The sequence below is a fragment of the Macaca thibetana genome, chromosome 1 (assembly GCF_024542745.1).
Source record: "Macaca thibetana thibetana isolate TM-01 chromosome 1, ASM2454274v1, whole genome shotgun sequence".
Classification (NCBI taxonomy): domain Eukaryota; kingdom Metazoa; phylum Chordata; class Mammalia; order Primates; family Cercopithecidae; genus Macaca; species Macaca thibetana.
The window spans coordinates 59,196,908-59,223,895 of NC_065578.1; the positions used below are offsets into that span (position 1 = coordinate 59,196,908).

A 26,988-nucleotide genomic window follows, 5' to 3' on the forward strand; every position below is an offset into this window, starting at 1 on the left:
AATTATAATAACCAATATGTAAATATAAAATTTATTATGTCCCAAGAACTGCTCCAAGCATTTCACCAATATTAACTAATTGAATCCTTACAATAACCCATTTCACAGAGGGAGAAACTAAAGCCTAGAGACTGCAAGTCTCTTGATTGCCTAAGGTTAACCACTACAGTACATTATGGAATGAGGGGAAAGAGATTGCTTCAAGTAGGGATCATTTTTTTTTTTTTTTGAGTCAGGGTCTTACTCTGTTGCCCAGGCTGGAGTACAGAGGCACGATCATGGTTCACTGTAGCCTTGATCTCCTGTGCTCAAATGATCCTCCCACCTAAGCCTCATGAGTAGCTGGGATTGCAGGTATGTGCCACCACTCTCAGCTAATTTTTTAAATTTTTTGTAGCGATGAAGTTTCACTATGTTGCCCAGACTGGTCTCGAACTCCTGAGCTCAAGCAATCCTCCCCCTTAGGCCTCTTGAAGTGCTGGGATTATAGGCATGTGCCACTGTGCCTGGCCTCTTTTACTCTCCTTTGTGTGAGCAAACTATAAGAGTGATGGTGAAATTCTTTCTTAAAGAATCCAGAGGCAGTGCCTTGTCATTTTGCAGAAAGCCACTGCTAGTCCATTAGAGTTGGGCAGTGGTAGATACCTATCATCTCAGTTTAAGATACAAAATATGACTCATTTTTAAATGTGCAATTACTATTGAGCATGGTTCCACCCTCTCAATTACTCTCTAGTGGTTATTCTTAACAGTAGGCCACAACAGTTGGGGTCCTAATTTATTCTATTCTATTCCAGTATGTTCATTTTCTATTCTGTTCTGGTTTGTTCATTGCCTATTTATTGTTTATCTCTCTCATTAGAACAGTGGTCCTTTCATTTATGTAAACCTCATTCTTTGAGTTGGTCAATTGCATCTTCGAAGTTCTCTGGATAGGATGGCTGCTCTCAGTCCTGCCTAGGTTTGCTTCCTTTGGCCATTTCCCCTCACCCTGCCTCTGGAAATATAAGACATGGATTTGGAATATGTTTATGACTGTAAGAAAAAAGAAATTAGCGAGGTATGGTGGCATGCACCAACTAAGGTGAGAGAATCATTTGAGCCTGGGAGGTCGAGGTTGCAGTGAGTCATGATCATGCCACTGTAGCCCAGGCAACAGAGTGAGGCCTCTGTCTCAAATAAATAAATAAATAAATAAATGTCAAAAGAAGAAAGAAAGAGGGAAAGAAGAAAGAGAAAATAGGGATAATTAAATTGTGCAAAAATCAATAAAATATTAAGTTCACACAGTATCCAGTACTAGTAAGCACTCAATAATGTAAACTTTTACTATAGGATAATTATAATTATATCATCAACATTATTTAAAAAATATATCAACACTATATATGTAATTGCTTATTATTAAAATATATGGCATTTAGTTTGTATTTTAATTAAAAATTAAAAGTTATGTTAAAAAATACATCTAGGAATCACAGTAGTATTTTCTATCTTCTAAGCTTTACCACTGATAGAAGATTCCTAGAGTCAAACAAAAAGTCCACTGAATGAAATTTGTATCTGTCTAATTTCCTCTGTCATTAGGGGATGTCCAGAACAGCTGCATAAAATAGCCCTTACAATCCATCTTAATGTTGGAAAGCCTGTCCTTTCTAACCAGAACCAAAATAAAAGAAATAATAAGAATCCTTTTTTTTTTTTTTTTTTTTTTTTTTTTAAATTTATTTATTATTATTATACTTTAAGTTGTAGGGTACATGTGCATAACGTGCAGGTTTGTTACATATGTATACTTGTGCCATGTTGCTGTGCTGCACCCATCAACTCGTCATTTACATCAGGTATAACTCCCAATGCAATCCCTCCCCCCTCCCCCCTCCCCATGATAGGCCCCGGTGTGTGATGTTCCCCTTCCTGAGTCCGAGTGATCTCATTGTTCAGTTCCCACCTATGAGTGAGAACATGCGGTGTTTGGTTTTCTGTTCTTGTGATAGTTTGCTAAGAATGATGGATTCCAGCTGCATCCAAGTCCCTACAAAGGACTCAAACTCATCCTTTTTTATGGCTGCATAGTATTCCATGGTGTATATGTGCCACATTTTCTTAATCCAATCTGTCACTGATGGACATTTGGGTTGATTCCAAGTCTTTGCTATTGTGAATAGTGCTGCAATAAACATACGTGTGCATGTGTCTTTATAGCAGCATAATTTATAATCCTTTGGGTATATACCCAGTAATGGGATGGCTGGGTCATATGGTACATCTAGTTCTAGATCCTTGAGGAATCGCCATACTGTTTTCCATAATGGTTGAACTAGTTTACAATCCCACCAACAGTGTAAAAGTGTTCCTATTTCTCCACATCCTCTCCAGCACCTGTTGTTTCCTGACTTTTTAATGATTGCCATTCTAACTGGTGTGAGATGGTATCTCATTGTGGTTTTGATTTGCATTTCTCTGATGGCCAGTGATGATGAGCATTTTTTCATGTGTCTGTTGGCTGTATGAATGTCTTCTTTTGAGAAATGTCTGTTCATGTCCTTTGCCCACTTTTTGATGGGGTTGTTTGTTTTTTTCTTGTAAATTTGTTTGAGTTCTTTGTAGGTTCTGGATATTAGCCCTTTGTCAGATGAGTAGATTGCAAAAATTTTCTCCCATTCTGTAGGTTGCCTGTTCACTCTGATGGTAGTGTCTTTTGCTGTGCAGAAGCTCTTTAGTTTAATGAGATCCCATTTGTCAATTTTGGCTTTTGCTGCCGTTGCTTTTGGTGTTTTAGACATGAAATCTTTGCCCATGCCTATGTCCTGAATGGTACTACCTAGGTTTTAGATGGAGTTTCGCTCTTGTTGCCCAAGCTGGAGTGCAGTGGCATGATCCTGGCTCACTGCAACCTCCACCTCCTGGGTTCAAGCGATTTTCCTGCCTCAGCCTCCTGAGTAGCTGGGACTACAGGCGCCCACCACCATGCCTGGCTCATTGTATTTTTAGTAGAGACAGGGGTTTCACCATGTTGGCCAGGCTGGTCTCGAACTCCTGACCTCAGGTGATCCACCCACCTTGGCCTCCCAAAGTGCTGGGATTACAGGCGTGAGCCACTGCACCCAACCATAAGAACCTTTTTAACATCAACTTCATTGTACAGTACACAAAGAACTTTCAATATTTTATCTCATTTGATCCTTTCTCAAATCTGGGATGTATATTTTATTATTACCAGTTTTACTTTATAGATGAGAAAACAGGCGAAGAGAATGTAAGAGACTGGCTTTTACAGATCAACAACTGGTGGAGTCTGGCTTTGAATCTAAATCTTCTGATACAAAAACAAGCAAAATCGTGTGCTCTTTCCAGTATGTCATGGGACTTGGTGCAGTGGGGATTCACGGAGAGCTGGGCTTGAATTATGGCTCACCATCTTACTGGCTATTATTTTATCACTTTGAGTTTGGCTTTCTCCTCTGTAAATAAGGATACTAATCCCTTCAGCATGTTGTTGATATGAGGATTTAGTGATGTAGTGTATGTAAAGTCCAGGCTCATGCAGAGAAATTTCTTTAAGGCTCTCATTGCATTCTCCCTCCTTGAACTCTAAAACATTTTCTATTTAGCCTTTAGTTCACTGGGAAAATTCCAAATGCAACATTCACCCAGACATTTATCTTAACCACTCTTTTTTGTCTTTAGAAAACACGACCATTTATTCATAGTCATTCCTTATCCCTTCTCCTCAAGTCTATTTTGTTGACAACCCCCATTAGAGAATAAGCACAGTAGGTTCCCAGAAGCACTGATGTGATGATGGATGGCCTGTCCTCATCCTGGATGAAGAACATGCTGGCCTACATATTTCTTTGCACATAATAAAGAATAGTGATTCATCCATGGGCAAAGCAGGTATCATCTGCTCAGCATCTAGAATGGGGCTATGGTGGTCTGCTAAGTACTGTGGGTTAATAAACCAACAAAGTGACCTCAGTTAATCCTCTTTCCTCATCAAAGACAGTTGTAGATTTTCCCAGATCTGGCTGACACATTCCTTGGCTGTTGAGGAACTAATGAATTTCATGGAAACAGAGAAAACAGGCATAAATAGTGAAGAGGCCATGAGAAAGGCATTTCAAATCTGTCGGAATCTGCCTCCAAAGTCAACAAACTCCGTTTTTCCTCTGAACGGTTCAGAAGCATGAGAAAGCTCCCAGTCTTTGGAGAGTGTCTTAGCAACTAAGTTTATGATCCATTATCCACTATCACAAGTAAGCATTTGTTTCTTTCGAACTGTCATTTTTTAAAAATGTTTTGTTATTGCTTGTAACCTCATCACCACTCTCATAGCCCTGGTATGAGTACCCAGACTCAGGGTTATTTCAGTAAACTTTTCATCTCCTTCTCTCCAGTACCTTCCCTAAATCATCCATCTCAGTTTGCATTATGCCCTCATCTGCATGTATGTTTGCATACTGGGTAGAGAATGAAGCCTCATCCTATCCCTCAGGGTTCATAATAGGTTCTCAACTTTACTGCATGTCCAACGTGCATCTCTAGTCCTGTCTTGCTACTTGCTTCTCTATCATACTCATCCGCACTTTCTAACTTTTGCAGGAGGTGACTTCAAACTCGGGATGACCTGTCCAACTATCCAAATTCTACCTGAAGTCTCAGCTCAAGTTCTCTCTCTCCCTTGGGTCTCTCTCTCTCTCCTCTCTGGGTCCCCAGCCTCACATTGGATGGTGAGCCTCATTTCATACCTTCACTTTTCTTTTGACTCTTGAACTCTTATTTGTGCCTTCATTTGTCTCAAACTCTTGGGCTCAAGTGATCTTCCCATCTCAGCTTCCCAAAGTGCTGGGATTACAGGCATGACCCACCATGCCTAGCCATGTGCCTTCATTTGTAATAGCTAATGTTGTGTTTTAATTTTGTTTGTTTACTGGCATTGAACTATTGCCGGTCTCTGTGTCTTACCTAAAGGTAAGCTCCTTGAGGCCAGAGACCATGTCTCATCCTTTCCGGTTTTCCTCTTGGTTCAGCCTCTAACACAGTGCTGGGCCCATAACAGATTTTTAATAAATAACTTTATAATTCAACCAGATGAATCTTTCATTTAAAAATTTCAGGGATTTTTTCTCTTTGGTATAATTATTAAGAGTCCTTGGATTTTATATGGCAATTATACTTCCTGTGGTCTAGAATTAAGTTGCTTTGGAAATTCAAAGCAAAACAAAAACACACAAAGAGAATGAAAAGGCAGACATTGCCATTGTCATATGATTACTTCTAGATAGTACTAATGTGTACACCAACTCTTCATGAAAAACAGTATGTAAGTAAATAAGACAGTTTGGGACAATGTGCTTTTCTATCTGCTCCCCCTTTTCCCAGCACTCTGACCTGGTTCTAGACTTCATTCTCTCTTTCCTTTCCACTTTCCCTTATTTCACTTTCTCCTTCATTCTGCACATAGTCATCAAGGATCCTTCTGAAGTACAACTTCATTACACCACTCCTCTGCTTAGAAACTCTCCGTGCTCTCATTATATTTGAATTGACTCCAAATTCCTTGATTTGGCATTTAAAATCTTTCAATATCTGGCCCCATTCTTTATTTCCATCTTTATCATTTAACATTCTTTTTAATAGCCCCTATATTGAGTACCCGGCATGGAGCCTCACACGCAGCATTTGCACCTTTGCCAGAAAAGGCTACTTCATTCCTTTGTGACCAAACTGCATTTTAAGTTTAATGATCAATTTAACATTAACAAAGTCTTCCATGATGACCCCACCAGGAAGAAATTCACTTTTCTCTGAATGCCCCCAGAGCAGCCTCTAACAGCATTTATCACCATCTATCTTGGATTTGGTTATTTACGCACATTGGCTCATGTATTTGTTTCCTCAAAACAAAACTGTGCAAGGTGCCAGGGATGAAAAAGGAATATAGTCTACTGGTGAGATGGTAATAAGTCCCCAAATAAAAATATACAATATGTTGCATATGATGATGGATGTTAAAGAATTCTAAGAAGCCGCAGGAAAGTTGACCTAGATCTGTCTGGGAGTCTCAGGGGAATTGTGTTTGAATTCAAACATAAAAGATGTTTAGGGGGACAAGATGGGGAGTTGGTGGGGGTTGGGGTAGGTATAGAGGAAACAAAGAGCTCAGATGAAAGACTGGGAGTTATAAATGGCACAGGCATGTGTAAGACAAGGCCTGCTTGAGGCAAGGCAAGTTATTCATTATGACTGGGCAGGACGTGCTGAGAGAATATCAATAGTAGGAGAAGAGATTGGCCAGGTGGATAGAGACCAGACTTTGCCTTGCTAAGGAGTTGGGAGTTCACCCTTTTATCAGTGGGGTGTCTCTGTGGTGTTTTAATCAGGAGAATTATAAAACTGGATGGTGGGTTTACTTTTTGGAAGTAGGGTGTAGGAAGCATTGGGAACACAAAGAAATTAGAAGCAACCTGGTATGGGATTCCCCTCTGATTCGTCTTCATATTTCCAGATTGTGCTCAGCACAGTGCAGGGCACATGATCTATACATTAATTGTATCATTTGTTCAAGAGGCAAAAGAAAATGAGGTGCCTACTTTTAAACTAGAGCACAAATAGAAAGCTATACCAGCTTTACAATTCATATTTCACCTGTGTTACTCAGATCACACAGGTAGAGGGCATTTTCCAGCTTCCTGAACCTGTCTATCCACGTCTCACATTCTTCAGCCTCATTCTTCACAGCTGGATTCACAAAGGGCTGGGAGACTGGCCTGATCTTTAAAGGTTTCAGAGGATCTTTGCGGGCTGAAGTTTCAGCAGGAGAGCTTTCTGGCTGCAGCTCCTCTTCTGGAGTTTTCTACCAAAACAACAAAAGCATTGGCAACACATTCACCACCCAGAGCTTCTCCAGTCTCTTGGCCAAAGATGAGGCCACACAACTAGCAAGATTTATTGCAAGGTTTGACTTTGGAAAGCTAAGAGGACGAGCTTCAAATCTTCAGTGCCACAAGATCGTATCTGCCAAATCTTGGATACAAACATGTTAAGTGTGTGTGTGTGTCTGAAGAGAAGGGTGACATCATGATGTTTATTCAGTTTTCATTTTTGACTTGCATGAAGCAAAGAACATTGTAACTGACTGAGGCTTTTCATGATGTTCTACTCTGTTTTGTACTAGTAGGGTGTGCAGGGGGTAGACTTCAGACAATGCTCATACTTCTTGATAGAAATACCTCTGGGTCATGAGTGTGAGGTTTTTGACAAAAGATGATCGAAACAATAGTGATATTATCTTAGGCTTATGGGTCCATTTTAAAGGATGCTAAAGCACTCTTAATCTGCCAGTCCTGTTCATTTAGCAAAGGAGGCTGGGGCCCAGAAAGTACAAGGGGTTTACTAAGATCACACACATCTTATAGTAGACCTAAGACTAGAAGCAGGGCATAAAGGCTATCTCATCTTAGTGTCCTAACCTCATTGCCAGTATCAAATAGAGGTGTTTTAGGATTAAATAGACACATCAGTCCCAGCAGTGCCATATAAGGCATTCTGACCTTCACCATTTGCAGCGAGTGGGCATCTATTATTTGATCTGCCCAGCTCACCTTTTGCAGAAATTGCCCTTCCTGCTGATCCACACGGCTGTAGAAAGAACTGCCATGTTCTATCTGCATAGTTTAGGACTGGGCATCTATTGCAAAATGAGCCAAAAATCCACTGTCTAGGAATTTTGGTACTATTTGTGAGAGAAAAATGGAGGTGATTCTGTGTGAGATATTGGAACTCTAGCAGGTTTTCCCTTTTGTGTACTGCAAATGAGAAAAAGCTTGTCTGCTGAGATAGAAAGACAGAGAATATGAAACTGACAACAGAGAGAAGAAAAAAGATATAGGAAGTCTTGATGGTGTTAGAGTCTCTGGTTTTAGTTCATTGTTGTATTTCTGTCCTTTGGGAGCATAATATGCTTCTCTATTCTTCCAATAAATTAAGTTAGTAGAGTTGGTTTTGTTCATTGCAATGTAAATATTCCTAACTAATTCACCATAAAATTATGCCTCTAACTTTTGTATACCATCTGTATTCCCCCAACTTTCAAATGTCTGAATTTTTCCAATTTTGTACCTTTGCCTCAAACTTCTCATATATAAGCTGTGAGAATCCCAGAGACCTAAAGAATTGTAAGTGCAATGAGAAGCCAAATTCTGAGTTGGTTAACAAACATGGATTAAGCTGCTGCTGGGGAATGTAAAGAATTCTTTTGTTTGAGATAATGGAATGCTATATGAAATTGTACCCACATGGATGACAAACAACCAGTACATTTTAAGGAATTCCTATAAAAAGAATTCTACTTTGATAAAATCAATTTTGGGAAAAGCAGAAAGTTTTTGTACAGCAAATTAGAATAGTGATTCTTTTTTTTTTTTTTTTTTTTTTTTTTTTTTTTGAGACGGAGTCTCGCTCTGTCACCCAGGCTGGAGTGCAGTGGTGTGATCTCGGATCACTGCAAGCTCCGCCTCCCGGATCCACGCCATTCTCTTGCCTCAGCCTCCTGAGTAGCTGGGACTACAGGCACCCGCCACCATGCTCGGCTAATTTTTTTGAAGTTTTTAGTAGAGACAGGGTTTCACCGTGTTAGCCAGGATGGTCTCAATCACGTGATTCTTATACTTTGTTTAGAGCATTGGACTACTTTAGAAATCAGATGAAAGCTTTAGAAAATCTGACCAGACTAATACACATTTGCATACATTTTGATGGATAATTTTAGAAAGATCACAGGTGCCCTTGGATCTGAGAAATTAATTTTAAGTAGTTTTATATTTCTTTAGATAGTTCAACACTCTCTCTTTGACCACTGCAGACAAGGGAAAGGGGAGATTTGTAGGGATCTGAATCAGACTTAAGCAAGTAACTAACAATGTAACTAACATATCCTTCACTGTTTTGGTCCCACTGTATCTGGATGAAATTCACATTCCTTGGCCTGGCACACAAAACCATTTATATTCTAGTTCTTGCTTATCTTCCCAGCTTATCTTCTTTTAGTCCTATATACATATCTTCTTCTTTGGCCACAAAAAGCCTGAAAAATTGAAGCTGTTTTATACCTTTTTGCCATTATAATGCTGTTACCTCTGTTCTAAAAGCGCTTCTTGCCATATATGCCTTGATTGTTTGGGTTCTTACTCATTCTTCAAGACTTGGCTAATTGTTTACTTACTGTGGGAAGCTTTCCCCAACAGCCCCAGGCTGGGAAAGATGTGAATCTTTGTAGCTCCCCAACCCATCACAGCACTCCTACTGGATGTTGTCTATGTCTGCTTCAAGTATTACCTCTACCAGAGATCCAGAGGCTGGGCCTGTGAGATAGTTTTTAATGTATCCTTGAGGTCTGGCTAGTGACTGGCACACAGTAGGTTGTCAAGACATGTTTAATGAATGAATAAGTGAATGAATGAATGATTTCCTCAGGGACAATAAGCAACTTGCTTTACTGCTTTACCAGACCCCTGCTTTAATTTCCCTTTCTAAAAAGTGGGACAATCAATTCTGTTTGTGCAGGAATGTGAGAAGAATCAATTATCACAGAGATGCAATAAATTCCTTAAACAAGAGGCAAAATAAAAGAGCAAAGTATATTTTTTATAATCTTATTCACAACAGACTTAACACTCAAGGAGAAAAGCATTTGCTGTTGTTTCTTGCATGGCAAGAGGCTTGCCAAAATGGGTACTATTTTCTAAAATATTTCAACGTGTGAAGTGCATGAGGAGGCCTCCCGTCATTTTAAGATGAATTATGTTCTAATCCGGGCATTTAAAAAACAACAACAGAAAAACTCAGGCTGTTTTTCAATTCTGTCTACAACTTCTTCTGGCTAAATGCTGGGAATATTAAAATGGGTTTTCACTGCTTGCCAGATTTGTTTTTTTCTTTCTTCTTTTTAATCAGAGAGGCTATTACATTTTAAAATGTGATGTCTGGGGAAAAGGTCACCCTTAGTTTCTGGAAGTTGAAATTAAGATGTTAAAATAGATCTCATAACCACTCTTTATTTTCATGGCAGTTTGTGAATCGGTCACAAGATTTGGAAGGACACCCAGACGTGTGCTGTGCTACAAGTCTAATTTCTTGGGGCAGGTGGCAAGCCCATCACCAAGTGATGGCAATAGGTCTCTGCAAACCAGCAAGGACAGAAACTAACCCACACTCGAGTTCTTTTGCCTCCTTCTTTGCCCAAGGAGAATCTTGAAGGCAAAGATAGTCTGACATCAAGGGTTTGGGAGAAAATCAAAACCCACAGGAGAGAGCCCCATCCAGCATCAGAGAAAAGGCCAAGTATCCACGAAAACCTTCCCCCAAACTCTATATGCCCCAGGTGCATACCATATGTTCAGTTTTGCTTTGAGACATCTCAGGGACTTCAGGCTCCGTTGGAGGGGCTGGGGCTTTCTTTTCATTCTTCCCTGAACAAGAATGAAAAAAAAAAAGGGAAGGGTTTAGCTTTGTCTCTTCGTTTAATACATACATATACATCAGTCAACAACAACAAAAAAAATGCAGGCTTTGCTCTGTGGTTGGCACTGTGTTAAGTAATGGGAACACTCTGATGAATGAGAAAAACCTGGTTCCCACCTTGGTGGACCTTAGATTTGGAAGTAGATGTTAAACAATGACTCTAAATTATTACTTAGTCACAAGTTACTATAAATAAAACTAAAGAAAAATATGAGAAAATAGGAAAGTGTTTAAACTTATTTGGGGCAGGGGTGACAGTGGTGGGGGTTTTGGAGGAAGTGACACAAATTTGCAACCTGAAGGATTGGTTTTAGTTGTGTTTGTAGCACTTATCACTACTGAAGAGGAGTTATCCAGGCAAAGATGATGGTGGTGATGCACACAGAGCAGAGAGTTCTAGAAAAGCAGAGACAACAGCCTGTAGCAAGGCCCTAAGAAAGGCTTTTATAACTTAGGGAGTTGAAGGGATGTCTTCCTGTGGTCCTGCCTCTTAAGAACCTCTGTCCCTCCTTTTACACACATGTGCATCCAAAGGACCACGCACAACCTTTCTCATCTTCCTTCCTTGCTCCTTTCAATGGTCAGTGGTACTGGACGGGAAGAGGTTGAACAGCCTCATCCCTAATCCAGTGGATTCTGTTTTCCAGGCACTACTTGCTGCAGGCTGCTGCCTTCATGAATAGAAGAGATTTCCATGGGATGCAGGCAAAACACAAACAAACATTAAGACCTGTGGAAATCCTCTAAGCCTTACTGTAGGTATCCTTCATTGATCACTCAGTACCTTCCATCTGACTTGGTGACTTATTTATTTTGCAAGTCTGTGTAATGACCATACAGCACAGGTTTCTGGGAGCCTCAGCTTTATTATTCAGTGCATAATTCAGATATGCCATTAACAAATGCATATTATTTCTAAATTGAGTCTCACTGTTTTTAATAAGAATGATTTAATCAATAAATTTTAAACAAAAGAGACAGTGTACCATAGTGGTTGAGAGTATAAGCTCTGGAGCTAGATGCCTTGGCATTGATTCCTGGCTTTGTTCCTTGTTAGCTGCATGACCTTGAGCAAATTAGTTGTCCTCTCTGTGCCTCAGTTTCCTCTTTTGTACAAAGGGGATAATGACACCTATAGGCTATTGTAAGGATTAAATGGACTAGAAAGTGTAAAGCAAGTATCTGAAACACAGCAAGTGTTCAGTAAATGTTAACTAATAGTGTTATCTAGGTAAGGATGTTTTTATAAATAAATTCACATACCAATTTAAAAGTCTTTTATTATATGGACTTTTAGTATCACACTTAATGAATCATTACAAAAGTTCTCCCTCAGTTTCTTGATGAAGAAGACATGTGGTTTCATAATCTTCTTTGAAGCCCCAGCACCCCTCATTAGAATTAAATACTCAATGAATGCATGTTGACTAAATGAATGATCATGTGTCCTAATACATAGTTTGAAAAATAAAGTCACTAGATATTTAGTGCCATTTTTCCAATTTCTTTTCTAATCCTGGGAGAGGAGTGATTTTTCTCTGTATTTCTTTATTCTCTCATATCTACCCCAGATGCTATATAGAGCAAACCTTAATAGTGGCTAAATGAAGACTATGATGGCATCCAGTTAGGACGGCCCCTTCAAGGCAGATCTTATTTGATCTCTTGAACGTTTAAGTTGTCATGAGAATCCATCATCACCTAGTAGCATTGGCTACTGCTTATTTCAACCACTATGTGAAAGAAAAGCTTTCTGTTTATTATAAAAGGTTCAAAATACTCTGAATAATACAGCTCTCCTGTTAAAGGGATTCTTGAAGCAGTATTTGAGGAAAGGGGAGGAGATGAACAGACAGACCTAACATCTAACCCTGATTCTTCTCTTTGCCAGCTTCAAGCTTCTGGGTCCTAATTCTTTCATTTGTGAAATTACAGAAATTTGCAATAACACCGTGGAGATTTAAAAAATCCTATGTAAAATACCTAATACAGGGAAGATGCTCAATTCAAGGTATTATTATCTGTTGTTGTGTTATTATTATTATGTACCCTTAAGCAAATCGAGTTTCCCCAGAGAAGAGAAACTAACATTAATTATGATGTACCAGACATTATCCTTTTAAAAATAAGATCTAGAACCTAAACTTTGTCCTAGCCCCATTCCTCTCTGCTATCTGCACTTCTAAAACTTCCATTAGGAAAAAGTACATGCTAGTCTACTTGGTCTCCTTTAAGCTTCCCTTTCTCCTTCCTAATAGCTAATAGCATATAAAAAGGTAATGGCTTGCACATGTAAAAATTGTTTGAAAAACCTGAGGCAGAGCTATGTTTTTTTCTTTCTAACACAGCAAGAAGGATAAATAATAACCATCTGTCTAGTCTGCCAGTTGAAGATTTGTACCAGAGGAAATAAGCCAAGCTGGCTTCTAGAGATTTCCAGGTGTTGGAGGGCCAGGTTTTACAGGGTTTCCAGTGAGTTCTGATAGTTACATAGCCAGTGCTCCTGTCTGCCCTCACTAATGACTTGAAGTCAGTAGCCTTTAGCACTGGCCGCATGTTAGACCCACCTGGGCGGCTTTAAAAATTACCAGTGCTCAGGAATAACACCAGACCAATTAAGTCAGAATCTCAGGAGGTGAGAACCCAGCTCAGTACTTTTTAAAAAATTCCCTAGGTGATTCTAAAGTAAAACCAGGATAGAGAACAACTGACTTTAATAAAAGCTTCTGGCTTCAGTGGGCCTACTGAATGAAGCTTTTGTGAGAACAAAACTCATATATATCAAATATCTATAAATGACAGACATTTCCACATAATCTAAAGAATTAAACCTGCGAGGCAGAAATTATCCCCATTTGACAGATGAGGAAACTGAGGCAATGAACATTTTAGTTCCCTCCTTAAGATAACAGAGGCAGGGTTACATCTGTGGCTTGAACTAATTCATTCATATAAGAAACATTTAAGTGCTTACTATATGCTGGGCACTATCTTTCCTTCATAGAGTGTGCATTCTGGTGGTGAGAACAAAGAGATGCGTCAAAGAATGTCAGGTAGTGATAAGTGCTATAAACCACAGCTAAAACCAATGACTGGGGGATGGAAAGTAATGGTAGTTGCCATTTTAGATAGAGAATTCACCAATGACCTCTTTAAAGAAGTGACATTTAAATAAAACCCTGAACAGAGGAGAAACGAGAGCAAGCTGTGAAAATATATGGATAAAGAGCATTGGAAGAAAATGTTACAGCAAAGGCAAAGACCACGAGATAGGAGTGATTGGTGCACCAAGCAATAACTGAGAGCAGAGCCTGGGTGAGGCAGAATGAAAAGGGAAGAGAAATGGGTGAAGTGTTCACAGGGCTAAAAGGCCCCACGGGCCACACGATCTGACTGAAGCTGATTTCTGTGTGTGTGTGTTTGTGTGTTTGTGTGTGTGTGTGTGTGCTTTTCAGCATTCATTTTTTTCCCCCTCTGGTGATTCCCTCCTTCATTATCCCCTTCTGAAGATAGCAACTATGTTTTGCTTTGTAGTAACTGCTCCTACCCCATCCCAGTGCACTATGGTTTGGTTGGATTGACTCTCCAGTTCCAAGTCCAAGCTTGATCTCTGATTAGTTTAAGTCTATCATGGTAACCTAATCACAGTCTTGGTTCAATGATGGACATAAAACTCAATCTGAGCCTCTATATGAGAAGAAATACATGCTACAGTTTCTTAGGTAGTAAAGTTCTCTCCTTCTTGGGAGAACACCTATCCAAAGAGCATGCTGTGAGGATGTGATGGCCATAGCTACCATAGCTATTTTGCTATTGCAGAATGTCCAAGTAGTTGAGGGACTACTGTATAGAGCCTGAAGATGATGCCAACAGCAGGTAAGGCAGATCAGAGAGTCAGAAAGAAGGCAGATCCTTGATTTTGATATTTGAATGACTAGATCAAACCGTTCTTGAAGTCCTTGCTGCTGTCAGAATTTTCAGCTAAATAAACCAAAATCTTTATATTGTCTAAGCCAATTGCGTTTGCTTTTCTGTCCCTTCAATAGATGTAGTTCTAATTAGTAACTAGTATGAGTATTTTTTTTTTCCTTAGCAAAAGGGAGGCCAACCCTTCACCATTTTTCTGTTTTCTTGAATGATAGATAGGTATTCAAGAAATGTTTGAGGGGTGTCAATGAGCTTCTTATGCTACTTCTCATTTCCTTTGAATCTTCCCTTGTCAGCAGTCATACTGGAACTCTGCTGTTTTCTTTCTGCATGATCTTCTTCCCCTCTCTCATTCACAGGCTCCACAGTGAAGAGATTCAAATTTGAGCTCATACTTCATTTTTGTGAAATACTATTTTAGACATTAGACCTTACCATGTTTAGAGGGCCTAAGCTCTTTTTATATTTGTCTTAATGGGAGTTCATCATATTTCTTAGATCTGTGGCTTAAAGTCTTTTACTACTTTTGGAAGATTCTCAGTCATAATTGCTTCAACTTCATCTTTATTCTCTTTCTCCTATTTTTCTTTGACTTAAGTTACATGTATGTTAGATGTTGTCACCATTTCCTATGTGTCTCTTGCATATATATTTTTTGACAGGGTCTCACTCTTTTTCCACAAGCTGGAGTGTAGTGGCATAACCAGAGCTCACTGCAGCCTCAAACTCATGGGCACAAGTGATCTTCCCGCCTCTGCCTCCCAAGTAGCTGGGACTACAGGCATGCACCTCTATGCCTGGCTAATTTCTTTATTATTTGTAGAGACAGGGTTTTACCTTGTTGCCCAGGCTGGTCTCAAACTCCAGGGCTCAAGTGATCCTCCCACTTTGGCATCCCAAAGTGTTAGGACTATGGGTGTGAGCCACTGTACTCAGATTCTTACATACTTTTAAATGTATTACAACCTAATTTTTCATCCATGCTTCAATCTGGATATTTTCTGTTGAACTATATTACAGTTCACTAGTCCTCTCATCAGTGATGTCTAATCTGTTAAACCCATCTATTGAGCTTTTAAATATTAATTTTTATAAATTTAAGTCTAGATATTCCATTTGATTCCTTTTATAGATTCAAATTCTTTGCTGAAAATTCCCCATCTTGTCATTCATTTTCTTGAGCATATTAATTACAGTTATTTCAAAATCTATGTCCTGTTTTACATCATCCATGGCAATTTTTAATTGAAGCTGGACATACTGTATGAAAAACTTAAGAGATTTTTGTATGATACCTCCTTTCACGGAGAGCTTTTTTCCCCCTACTGTCTGGTAGTTCAATTTGAATTCCAAGTAAGAGTCTTCGAACAAATATTATTTTGTATGTTATCTAATCTTCTAGTTGTTCTTCTCAGGAGGTTTGGCTTGCTGGAAAGTAGTCTCTCCTTGTCATTAGTGTAAGTCACAGATATTAAGTATTTATATGAAAATTATATGTACATTGAAAAACAAGTTCCCAGGATTTTTATGATTCCTAATGATATAAATTTTCTAATAAAGGCAGTATATATAAAATGAGTCATCTCAATTAGGTTCATATAGCATCTTTGAGTGCAGAGGGGTCCTAGGAAAGAGAAAATTCACAGTTCTACACACCCATAAGGAGTATCTTTCTTTAGTTTCTGTATAATGCCCCTCCTTCACTTTCATAATATCTACCCGTGGAGCAAAAGAATAGACAGAAAAAATGGCTCACTCAGTGCTTAAGAGCATTTAATCATCATAGATCCAGCAGTACAGAAACGAGAAGAGACCAAGACATCGACTAAGTAGATAAGCAGTGAGCTATCACAACAGCAATGCAACAGCAACACTACCCCAACTCTGTGGTTCTGGAGAGTGACACATTGCCTATAAAAATTAGTGATGTGTTGCCTATTTTGTTTGTCAGACTCACAATCACCCTATAAGATCAATGGGGTAGGTTTGCATTTTTCTTTTATATTTTGCCCGTTTTAGAGATGAGAAAAATGAGTCAGAGAGAAATAAAATAAGTGTCCCAATATAAGGTAGTTATTTAGTTGTGTGAGACTTCAATTTATCTTTTTACATATTTTTCTGCTATTCCATATGCTATGGTATTGTGTAGCCCCCCACCCCAAATTTCTATGTTGAATCCCTAATCTCAAAATGTGACTGTATTTGGAGACAGGGCCTTTAGAGAGGTGATTAAGTAAAAATGAAGCTGTTAGGGTGGGTTCTAATCCAATCTGACTGGTGTCGTTTTAAGAAGAGGAAATTTAGACCTATAGAGATACCAGGGATGCACACACACAGAGGAAAGCCACGTGAGGTCACTCAAGTATCCACCTAGCATCAGAAGAGCTACTGCTATAGTTTTTCAGCATTCTAAGCCCTACCCACGTGTGAAACCTCAGGTCAGGTGAACAGCCACGTGACATCACTTCAATGGTCTCCTCATTGAAAATACGATGCCTTGTAAGATATCCAAGTGCAGCCACCTTCTTAGAGCCTTAAACTATGTTGCAGTCCAAGAATCAGCTGTATGGAATCCCCTCTGAAATCCTTCCTCCAGCTGCTTGGCATTTCCGTGGAGACCCTAGAACCATCTGTGTGGTGACACTAGCTATGAGATTCTGATAATAGTACCCCTTCTTCTATGTTCCCTCAGCCTTAAGGTGGTAGCTGCTTTCTACAGTTACTAGTGTCTGGGTTACCTCCCTGTAGTGGATTGAATTGTGTCCTCAAAAATATGTTCAAGTCATAATCACTGGTACCTGTGAATCTGAGCTTATTTGGAAACAAGATCTTTTCAGATGTCATCAAGTTAAGATGAAGTCATTCTAGATTAGGGCAGGCCCTACTTAGAATGACTGGTGTCTTTATAAGATAAAGAAGAGGAACACTTGGATACAGAGGCACACAGAAGTCAGAAAGGAGAAGGCCTTGTGAAAACAAAGACAGAGATTGGAGTTACACAATAAGAAGCCAAAGGAGGCCTGGGGCTACTAGAAGCTGAAACTGGCAAGAAATAACTCTTCTCTAGAGTGTTCAGAGAAAGCCTGGCCACGCGTACACCTTGATTTTGTATTTCCAGCCTCCAGAACTGTGAGAGAATAAACTACTATTGTTTTAAGCCACTAAGATTGTGGTATTTTGTATGGCAGCCCTGGGAAATGAATATACTCACCATATTCTTTTTTATCCTTCAACCTTTGGGTATTTACATAACCAATTCCCTTTAGTAAATTCTCTCTGCTTGAAATACCTAGTAAGATTTCTTAGGTTTTTCCACCTGGATATAGACTGATATATTTAATCCCGGACACACACACACACACACACACACACACACACACACACGCACGCACATTTAGTACTTTGTATTTTGATCCAAAGGGCAATCAGTAAATGGTTGATGGATGTAGTAAATAGAAAAACTACAACAGCAGATTAATATCAATGCATATTTTTTCACCTGTCATATTTAAAACTTGCTAATTGCTAAATATTTTCCCCAATGCATTGTTACAATTTTCACTTAATAATATGTCTTGGAAATCTTCCTGTAGCAACCCAGCCATATTATTTTACAACTGCATCATTTTATCAATTGGTTATATTGTAATTTAATTAAATAGTCCCCAAAGGATCTTTCTGTTAATTCTGTTTTTAAAAATGTTTACCAAAAAAAGCTACACTAAACATATATATACTCTCACAGGTTTCTTTTGTTGAGACACCAGTAGAATAAATACCCAGCTATGAGCTTCTTTGATCTAAGTGACTGTGCACTTGAAATTCTAATAAATAATACTAACGTCTGTAAATGTACTGCATTCATCTTTAAGGGCTACCACTAGAGAATGTCTCATGATAAAATAAAACTTGGAGAATTGTGCCTTTTATGATCTAACTGGCCTAAAAGAATAGCCATTAACGTGATTCTCACTCCCATTTTTCCTTCACTGGGGAGCTATTTACATTTCTGAGAGAAATGAGATGAAACCCAACAAGCAAACCACTCAAACTAGGCAGCATAGTCAACAATAGCTGTGAAAAATGGAAGGTCTCTCTGGAGCAAAAAAATAATGGAACTCACCTGTAGGCAAATCAGATAACAAATCAGAAGAAGCTGTGCTCAGCATCGCAACAAAATTCTGCCATCTGCGCAAGAAAAGGAAACAAAAATTGGTGATCAATATGATTGCCCTGAAAGAATGTCCAGTGAAGCTCTGTTTATATTGGTAGTGATACTGAATAAGCTTTTTGATACTTCTATCATTTAGGGTCCAATGCAGGAAACAGAAACTACTTTATGTCTATTAAAAAGGGCTTTGATACAGGGAATTACTGCAAAGCCATTAGAACAGAAGCTGGAGTGCGCTGCTAAGTTTAGGGTCAGACCTTAGCAGATGTGGTCCAGAGATTAGGGAACACCAGGAAATTCTGGCTGATGTCTCAGTTGCCCCTAGCTATGAAGTTGTCATCAGGCAGTACAAACTGCTTTCTGGCCACTGGAAAAACAAACACTTGCCAGTTTCTGGGGTTGTTACTGCTGTAGATATAAACAGATAGACAAACAAACAAACAAACAAACAGTCTCCGTGCCACTGGCCTCTCCCCACTGCTTCTGACTTTCAAATTTTATGAAATTGCATCTCACTGATAGATCTTAAAACAGGTCTAGAACTTTGTGTCAAGAAGGTTTCAGAAAAGTTCTTTTTAGCCTTCACAAGTATGGAAAGCATTACAACACAGAAAAAAAACATAGAGGGGGATAAATATGGGGTGCTGAGTGCAAGAACACAATAGTCAGTGAATTCCCAAATGGAAATTACATTGAGTAATATGTCTGCAAGTGACAACCAGGTAATTTAAAGCTTAAAAAGTACTTTAGCAAAGCTTTGACATTGAAAACTACTTATATTTGCTTGCCCAGCATCCATTCTCCATTTATATATAAATATACTCTTCTCTGGGGTGACAGCTACTGGTTTCCTTTTGGATACTGTGTAAATGGGACCATGGTATGGTCAAAGTCCCATACCCTGCCCTAGCCAACGTTGTGATCTCAATCTATTTATCCCTTCCTCTCTTCTTCCCTCCCTTGCTTCTTCTCTCTCTCCCACTGTCTCTGCCTCTATCTCTGCCTTAATGTTTGGTTCTAGTCCTTCCTGAAGTTTTATTTTTCTCCGATTTTGTGTTAATTCATAACCTTTGAAAATATTTCTTTTTGCTTGTGTTAGCAAAAGACAGTTTCTGTTGCTAGCAACCAAATATCAACTAAGTATCTTTATCTTTCTCCGTCTTGTCCATTAGAAGAAGTCAAGTAAAAATGAAGAGCAAGTTGGGAAATATATAGGCTTGGTTTTTAAAGAAAAGTTCTAATGTCATATGACTTTATTTTCTTTAAATAAAATGATGAGTTAAATAGGTAACTAGTTTATTTTTCTTAGACTTCATGAAGCCTTTCCTATATATGACATAATGTTTAGAGAAATTATTTGGTCAGGATAAGTATGATATTGGGCTTTGAACATGTGGCCTCCAGAGTTTCATGCCACTTTGGGCACATGAATAGACAGATAAGTGATGGATATGCAGGACTGCCAGTCAGATAAGCTGATGACTATATCAGATGCTGCAGGTCTAGGCAGATAAGAGAAAGTTGAACAAGAAGTAGCAAGCACTCTTAAGGAATATTAATCATTATATAAAGATCTGATATTAGCACAGATCTGCAAATAAACTACAGTAGAGGCATCTTCTGTCTTCTACACTTCTCGCAATTTCTTTCCAGACTATTTTAAGTCCAGGTTTATGGCTGCAGCACCTTCTGACCCTTTGATTAAAAAAACAAACAAACCATAAAACAGCAACAACAATAAGAACCTAGATCCATTAATATTTACACATTACACAACATTTATTTTTTCAGAGATGTTAGGAGTTATCAGGTAGTGTTCTCTTAGATATCAGGTATGATATGAGATAAGGCCTTTGCATAAAATGACACCAGAAAATTGCCTGCCCGTTCCTGATTATATGCTGACAGCGGGGGAAGCAGATTGAGGGAAAATTTTTTAATGATTGAATTTGGATATTGCCTGATTTGAATGGTATAGGACTTACATGACCAACACAATTTTTAAGATCCTTCTGACAAAATATTTCTTTTCTCCCACATTCTTTACATTACCCCAAGACCTTCAAAGTGCTGTTCACAACTTAAATTTGGGAGTGGGTTCTAGTTGCCATAACAGGCACTATAATTCTAATAACAAAAGTAGGTACCAAAACTCCAGTGTCAAGCCAGACAGGTCAGGACTGGAGGACAAGTTCTGTGAGCCTGATTCTAGATTCAGGCAGACCTGATTTTGAATCCCACTTTAACTGAGTTTTTCAAGTTAAAATGGCATGGAGTGAATATTCTGAGTACTTTTTGTGCATTATCTCATTTAATCGAGACAACCATCTTGTGGGGCAGGTAAGTGACTTGCCCAAGGGCACATGGATCAATGGGACAGCCAGGATTTATGCCCTGACTCCAAATCTATCTGAACATAATGTAACTTGACTTCAGTTATATTTCTGTGATCTCTGCAGTTCCATGGACACGGCTGTAGTGTCTCTTGACATTTATTATTGCGGAAGTCTGGTGTCAGTCTGATTTTTGGTCATTTATAATTAATTTTTTCTTTGTTTGCTTTGGTTTAGTTTTATTGGGTTTTTGGCCTGGATCCCTGAATAATTGCCTTTGTCTTTATAATATAAAAGTTTTATTGGAATGATGTGCATACATTTTTTCTTTATTGAGATTATGTCACACTGAGTCCCTTCAATCTCTACAGCTGTACCAGCTCTGCAAAGTTTCTTCAGTTGGGACTTCCATTTTTATTTCTTTTTCCATTCTTTCTAGTTTTCTTTTTAATAATACCAAAGAAATCTCTATTTCTGAGGTTGAATCTCTATTCTTCTTCTTTTATATCTACTATCTTCATTTTCTTCTTTGCTATTTTCCTCTAGATTTTGTAAAAGCCTCTTAAATTTGACATTATATATTGATTCCTGGTTACCTCTTAATTCTGCTATGGAAATTTTAGTTTTCTTGAAACCATCCATATTTACCAAAATTCTTTCTAGTTTCCTCTGTTCATGTTTTGTGCTTTTTAAGTTTCATTTTTGTGTCCTTTTAATCTCATTATGTTGATTACTTTCCAATTCATTTCAGTAGAGGACATGGCTTCTTATACTCTACAAAAAAATCAATGGTTTTCTAAATTTTTCTTAGAGTAGATCAATTTAAAATGTCTGTTGAGATTTGGAGCCTGCAGAATTGTGGCTCCCTTTCCATGTTTTGTAGTGTGTGTGTTTTTTAAAAATTAGGTATTATGCTTCAAATGAGTATCTATTCGTGTTCAGTAAAACCCAGCAGATGAGTTGCATTGATTTCCTTTGGCCTTGCTCACTGCTCACTAGACCGGAAGTCAAGGGCAGATGACAACTTTCATCCACTCCTGGTGCCTCTCAGGCATACACCTGGTACACCTTGATAGGGCAGAGATAGGATCTTCTCACTACATTTGTTGTATATCGCATACCCCATATTGGTATAGTATGCCATAAGCTAATGCTCCTCATCATATACAACAGACAATGATCTTCCTCTCTGTACTAACCTCTACAACTTTATTATCAGATATTACCTTCATCAGATGCAAGCATCATAGTCATATTTTCCCTTTCCCACCTCGCTTACTTCAACTTTCTGCTGTCATTCTTGATAGTTGAGCTCTCCAAATAGGCACAGAAGAGTTGTGTGTGATTAAGTATACATGTGTGTATCCTTGGGCAGGGGAGGGAGGGAAAGGAGACGTGGGAACCATAGTGCTCAGGCTGCACAAGAAAACAGCACTTGTGTAATTTTCTTGTTGGTCAAGACTTGGGTCCCCAAATCAAGGGGAAGATTGTGGTGAAGGGATAAAGTATTTTCTGTTTTCTGCACTTCTTATAGGTGGATAGGGCACAGCTTGGGGCGTGCAACTCATTTATTTTCCCACATTCCATTTATTATAGTTAGTGAAGAATTTTTTGGTACATTCTGACACTAGAGTCCCTATTAGTCAGTTTTTGCTACTCCTGTATTGTTTGTCTCTTTCCTTCTTCATAGAAATTTTAGTTAGGGGTTGTTAGGCAGATGTTATTTTATACAAAAAGCCTCATACATTAGAAAACCAAACAAACCTAAATGCACTAAACACACAAAATGTAGGCTATTTTACTGGAACATCCTTGTAACACTGATGAAGGTAGTTTCAGCTGGCATGCTGTTCTGTGAGGGTTATGAAGGCTTAAGTCAAAAGGTTTGCCGGTGTTCACCTCCTAAGCCCATTACCTTTTTGCCTCCTGAAATGTATGTTCCAGCCATAATGAACAGTATGTAGTTCTCCAACCTTATTTTTGCTTGGCTTTTGTCTCAGCACATACGGCTCCTTATCTCTGAAATACTTTTCCCTGTCCCTTACCTGGATAGCTCCTACAAATCCCACCAAGCTCAGCTGAGACATAGTATAGAATATTGATAAAGAGTCAGCTCTGTTCAGACTGCCAGGATCAGAAATTAAGTCCCATGATTTGAAGAATTGCCTTCAGAATCCTGTAATCTTCTACTTCAGTCAAGGGAAACAAAATATGCCAGAAGGAGGAGTCAGACAGGAGGATTACTGAAGAGGTCTTTAGCCTTTAGGGACTATATTAGTTTGCTGGGGTTGTGTTATGGTCTAAATGTTTATATCTCCCCCACATTCATGTACTGAAATCCTCACTCTCATGGTATTAGAAGCTATGGTCTTAGGAAAGTGATTAGGCCATGGAGGGCAGAGCCCTCATGCATGGGATTAGTATTCTTATAAAGGAGGCCTAAGAGAGACCTTTTTCTGCTTTCACCATAGGAGGTCACAGTGAAAAAACATCTGTCTCTAAGGAAGTGGACCCTCACCAAACACTAAATCTGCTTGTGTCTTGATCTTGGACTTCCTGACCTCCAGAAATCTGAGAAATAAATTTATGTTTTTTTTAAACCACCAAGTCAATAGTATTCTGTTATGGCAGTCCAAATGGTCTCAGACAGGCTGCCATAACAAAATACCGCAGATCACATAGCTTAAACAACAGAAATTTATTTTCTCACAGTTCTGGAGGCTGGAAGTCCAAGATCAAGGTGTCAGTAGGTTTAGTTTCTTCCAAGGCCTCTCTCCTTGGCTTGCAGATGGCCACTTTCTTGCTGTGTTCTCTGTGCATGGTCTTTCCTCTGTGCACGTACATCCCTGGTGTCTCTTTGTGTCTCCAAATGTCCACTTCCTATAAGGACACCCTTCAGATTGGATTAGAACCCAAACTAACAGTCTCATTTTAACTCAGTTATCACTTCTTTATTTTTAGTTTTTGGGGGACAGAGTCTCACTTTGTCACCCAGGCTGGAGTGCAGTGGTACGATCTCAGCTCACTACAAACTCTCCTTCCTAGGTTCAAGCAATTCTCATGCCTCAGCCTCGAGAGTAGCTGGGACTGCAGGCATGTGCCACCATGCCAGCTAATTTTTGTATTTTTAGTAGAGGCAGGGTTTTCCCAGGTTGGTCAGGCTGGTGTTGAACTCCTGACCTCAAGTGATCTGCTCACCTCCGCCTCCCGAAGTGTTGGGATTACAGGCATAAGCCACCATAACCAGCCTACCACTTCTTTAAAAGGCCCTCCAAATATAGCCATATTCTGAAGTGCTAGGGATTAACACTTCAATATGTGAACTTTGGAGGGATACAATTCAGCCTTTAACAGCCCTAATCAAAGAAGCCTAACTTTTGAGAGTTAGCCAAGCCAAGGAGAGAGGACTTCGAAGAAACTAAACCTACTGACACCTTGATCTTGGACTTCTAGCCTCCACAACTGTGAGAAAATAAATCTCTGTTGTTTAAGCCATGTGATCTGGTAAGGAAAGGTTGCTTCCAAGCTCTGGGCTTCTTTGGATAATACCTGCCCCTGGAGCTTAAATGTTTCCCTCTTTGGTATTCATACCTTACATTCCTCCTGGGTCCTGGAGGAGGGGGCAAGAGATACTAAAGTGTAATCTAGAATTCTCTTTAGCATCAAGCCCAAGGGTGAAGCCAGCTCTGGAACTTAGGCAGTTTGGCTAAAGCCTCTGTGCCTAGCCATTATCTTATAAACTGAGTTTCATAGGACTTGTAGGAGACTCAGTGTAGTGTAGTGACCAAGAGACGAGACTGAAGGTAGAGAGCCTACATTTGACTTAGCCTTATTGATGAATTCATTTATTACTTGTGTATTGGTTTTAGCCTCTCTGTGCCTCTGTGGCTCAGTTTCCTCACTTGAAAAATAATATACCTACTTCAAGGAAAAGTTGTCATAATTAAAAGAGTTAATATTTATAAAGCACTTATTATTATTTTCTGGAAGAGAAAAGGCAGCAGGTCTGATTTCTAAGGCACAGCCAATGGGCAGATCTATACCATATCTCTAATAGCTTGCTACCTAACACTTTTCCTATTCCCTTTATAAGTAATTGCTGAATCAGACACCTCATGTTTCCTTCATCTTCTAAAATCCTCTGGTTGTTCCTGGGATTAGCAAAACCAGTCTTTTTCAACTTAATTGCACTCTCAATAATGGGCCAGATGTGTATGATAAGTCCTGCTTGCGGCTGTGTCAATTGCTCCCCTCTATTCATGAAGCTTCCATAGCAGCTTTATTATTTATCCCTTCCCCCAACACAATTTGGCTTGTGTGCATGTGTTTTAAACTGGTTTGAAGCATTTAATTTTGCCAATACAATTTTAGAGTATTAGTTTGCCTCCTGTTCTCTCTCTGCCCTCCTTAATTACCATTTATTGCAAAGTCACACAGAAACATTAAATGCTAATTCTGATTTACATGTTTCTGGCCAAGAACACGGATGATAATTTCCATCCAACACAACCTGAACTCATTTTACATAAGGGTGATTCAGAGTAGAGATTTGAAATCGTAATCAAGTCTTTCTCAAAATCGCCTTATCCTGGCAGTCATTCACTAATGTCTCTGCTAATTGGTAGGCAAATGGCAAAAAAACAAATCTCAATGTTAAAACAACAACAACAACAACTTTGTAACAGGGTTTGTGAAATTGCTCCTCTCGTCAACTCTTACAACATGACAGTTTAAGGAGGAAACACAACTCATTTTATTTGGTTAGATGGGGCTAATCCCACATCACCATAATCCCTCCTGATGTTTTATTGATTCTAAAGGACATTTAGTCAGGAAGCAGCTCAGCACTAGAATCCTGCTAATTAGCAAGCAGCCACATTCCAAATGGGTTCCCAATTGAACAGCAGATTAATGGACAATATGTACTAAAATAATGATTCGTGCATTCAGCTTCTAAAATGTGTGTCTAAATTGCATCTTTAATCTCTTAAGGATATAGGTTTGCGTACAAAGCCCTTAACAAAACGGATTTAATTCAACAAAAGAAGCTTTAGCCAATGACTGTTTAGGGATGAAACAGGTTTATTTCTTATAAATGCAATTCTTTTTTAGTTCTTACGGTTTTGATATCCTTGAACATTTAAAAGACAAAGACAGGTGAGTAAAGAAATCAGTGTGCTTCTCTGATCTGCACAAAAACAGTGAGAAACTGAGAGTGTTGATAGGATAATAAGTAGCTTAACCTTATTTGCTCCCCATTTTCTTTTGGTCTCATATTCCTAATTCTTGGAATCTTGGTTCTGGATCTCAAATTTTAATCAACAAACATCTATTGAGTCTCTACTATGTATAAGTATAATGTGAGCTTTGATACTTGCTTTTTCTTCCTTTAGATTGGTGCCTTTTTGGTATTAATTTTAGTCTTGCGATTTTCTACTCAGCTCTTAGCTCAGTTTTCTGCGTTTCCAGCTTAGCCACACCCCTCTCGTTCATCCAACCACCCCCAAGGTTTTAAAGAAGGCAGACTCTCATGTCCAAAGCTGGCATAGTGGAAATTCATTGACTAAGCTCAGTATCATAACCTCATTATTCATATGTTCATTGATTGATGTGCCTCATAACCTTTACCCTTCATTTTTCTGTATTGCTCCATGTGATATGCCATATATTCTAACTTAGGTATTATTTATCTTTCCCATTAGAATGTCAGTTTCATGAGCAAAGGGGCTTTGTTTTTTTCATATCTATATTCCTAGTGTGTAAGAGTAGTGCTTGGTATGTAGTAGGTACCCAGTAAATGCTTGCTAAATAAATGAATAAGTAAATTCCTCAAACATTTACTGTGTACCTATCATGTGGCAATGACATGGTTTGGCTTTGTGTCCCCACCCAAATCTAATGTCAAAATGTATTCTCCATGTGTTGAAGGAGGGGCCTGGTGGCAGGTGATTGGATCATGGGGGCAGATTTCCCCCATGCTGTTCTCGTGATAGTTTTCACAAGATCTGATAGTTTAAAAGTGTGGCACATCCC

At 38.9% G+C, this 26,988-nt stretch overlaps 2 protein-coding genes across 2 annotated transcripts in view; both read right to left on the minus strand.

Moving 5' to 3' along the window:
- Nucleotides 1-26,988, minus strand: part of LOC126962825 (mitochondrial import receptor subunit TOM22 homolog) — a 448,771-nt gene that overhangs the window by 175,333 nt on the left and 246,450 nt on the right. The window lies entirely within an intron of this gene.
- C1H1orf87 (chromosome 1 C1orf87 homolog) overlaps nt 1-26,988 on the minus strand; it is a 1,078,851-nt gene that overhangs the window by 1,623 nt on the left and 1,050,240 nt on the right. Inside the window, exons 10-12 of the mRNA XM_050804178.1 lie at nt 18,575-18,639; nt 10,393-10,472; nt 6,652-6,859 (exon numbers count right to left, since the gene is read on the minus strand). Of these exons, the coding sequence (XP_050660135.1) occupies nt 6,652-6,859; nt 10,393-10,472; nt 18,575-18,639 (353 nt within the window). The remainder of the gene's footprint in view (nt 1-6,651; nt 6,860-10,392; nt 10,473-18,574; nt 18,640-26,988) is intronic.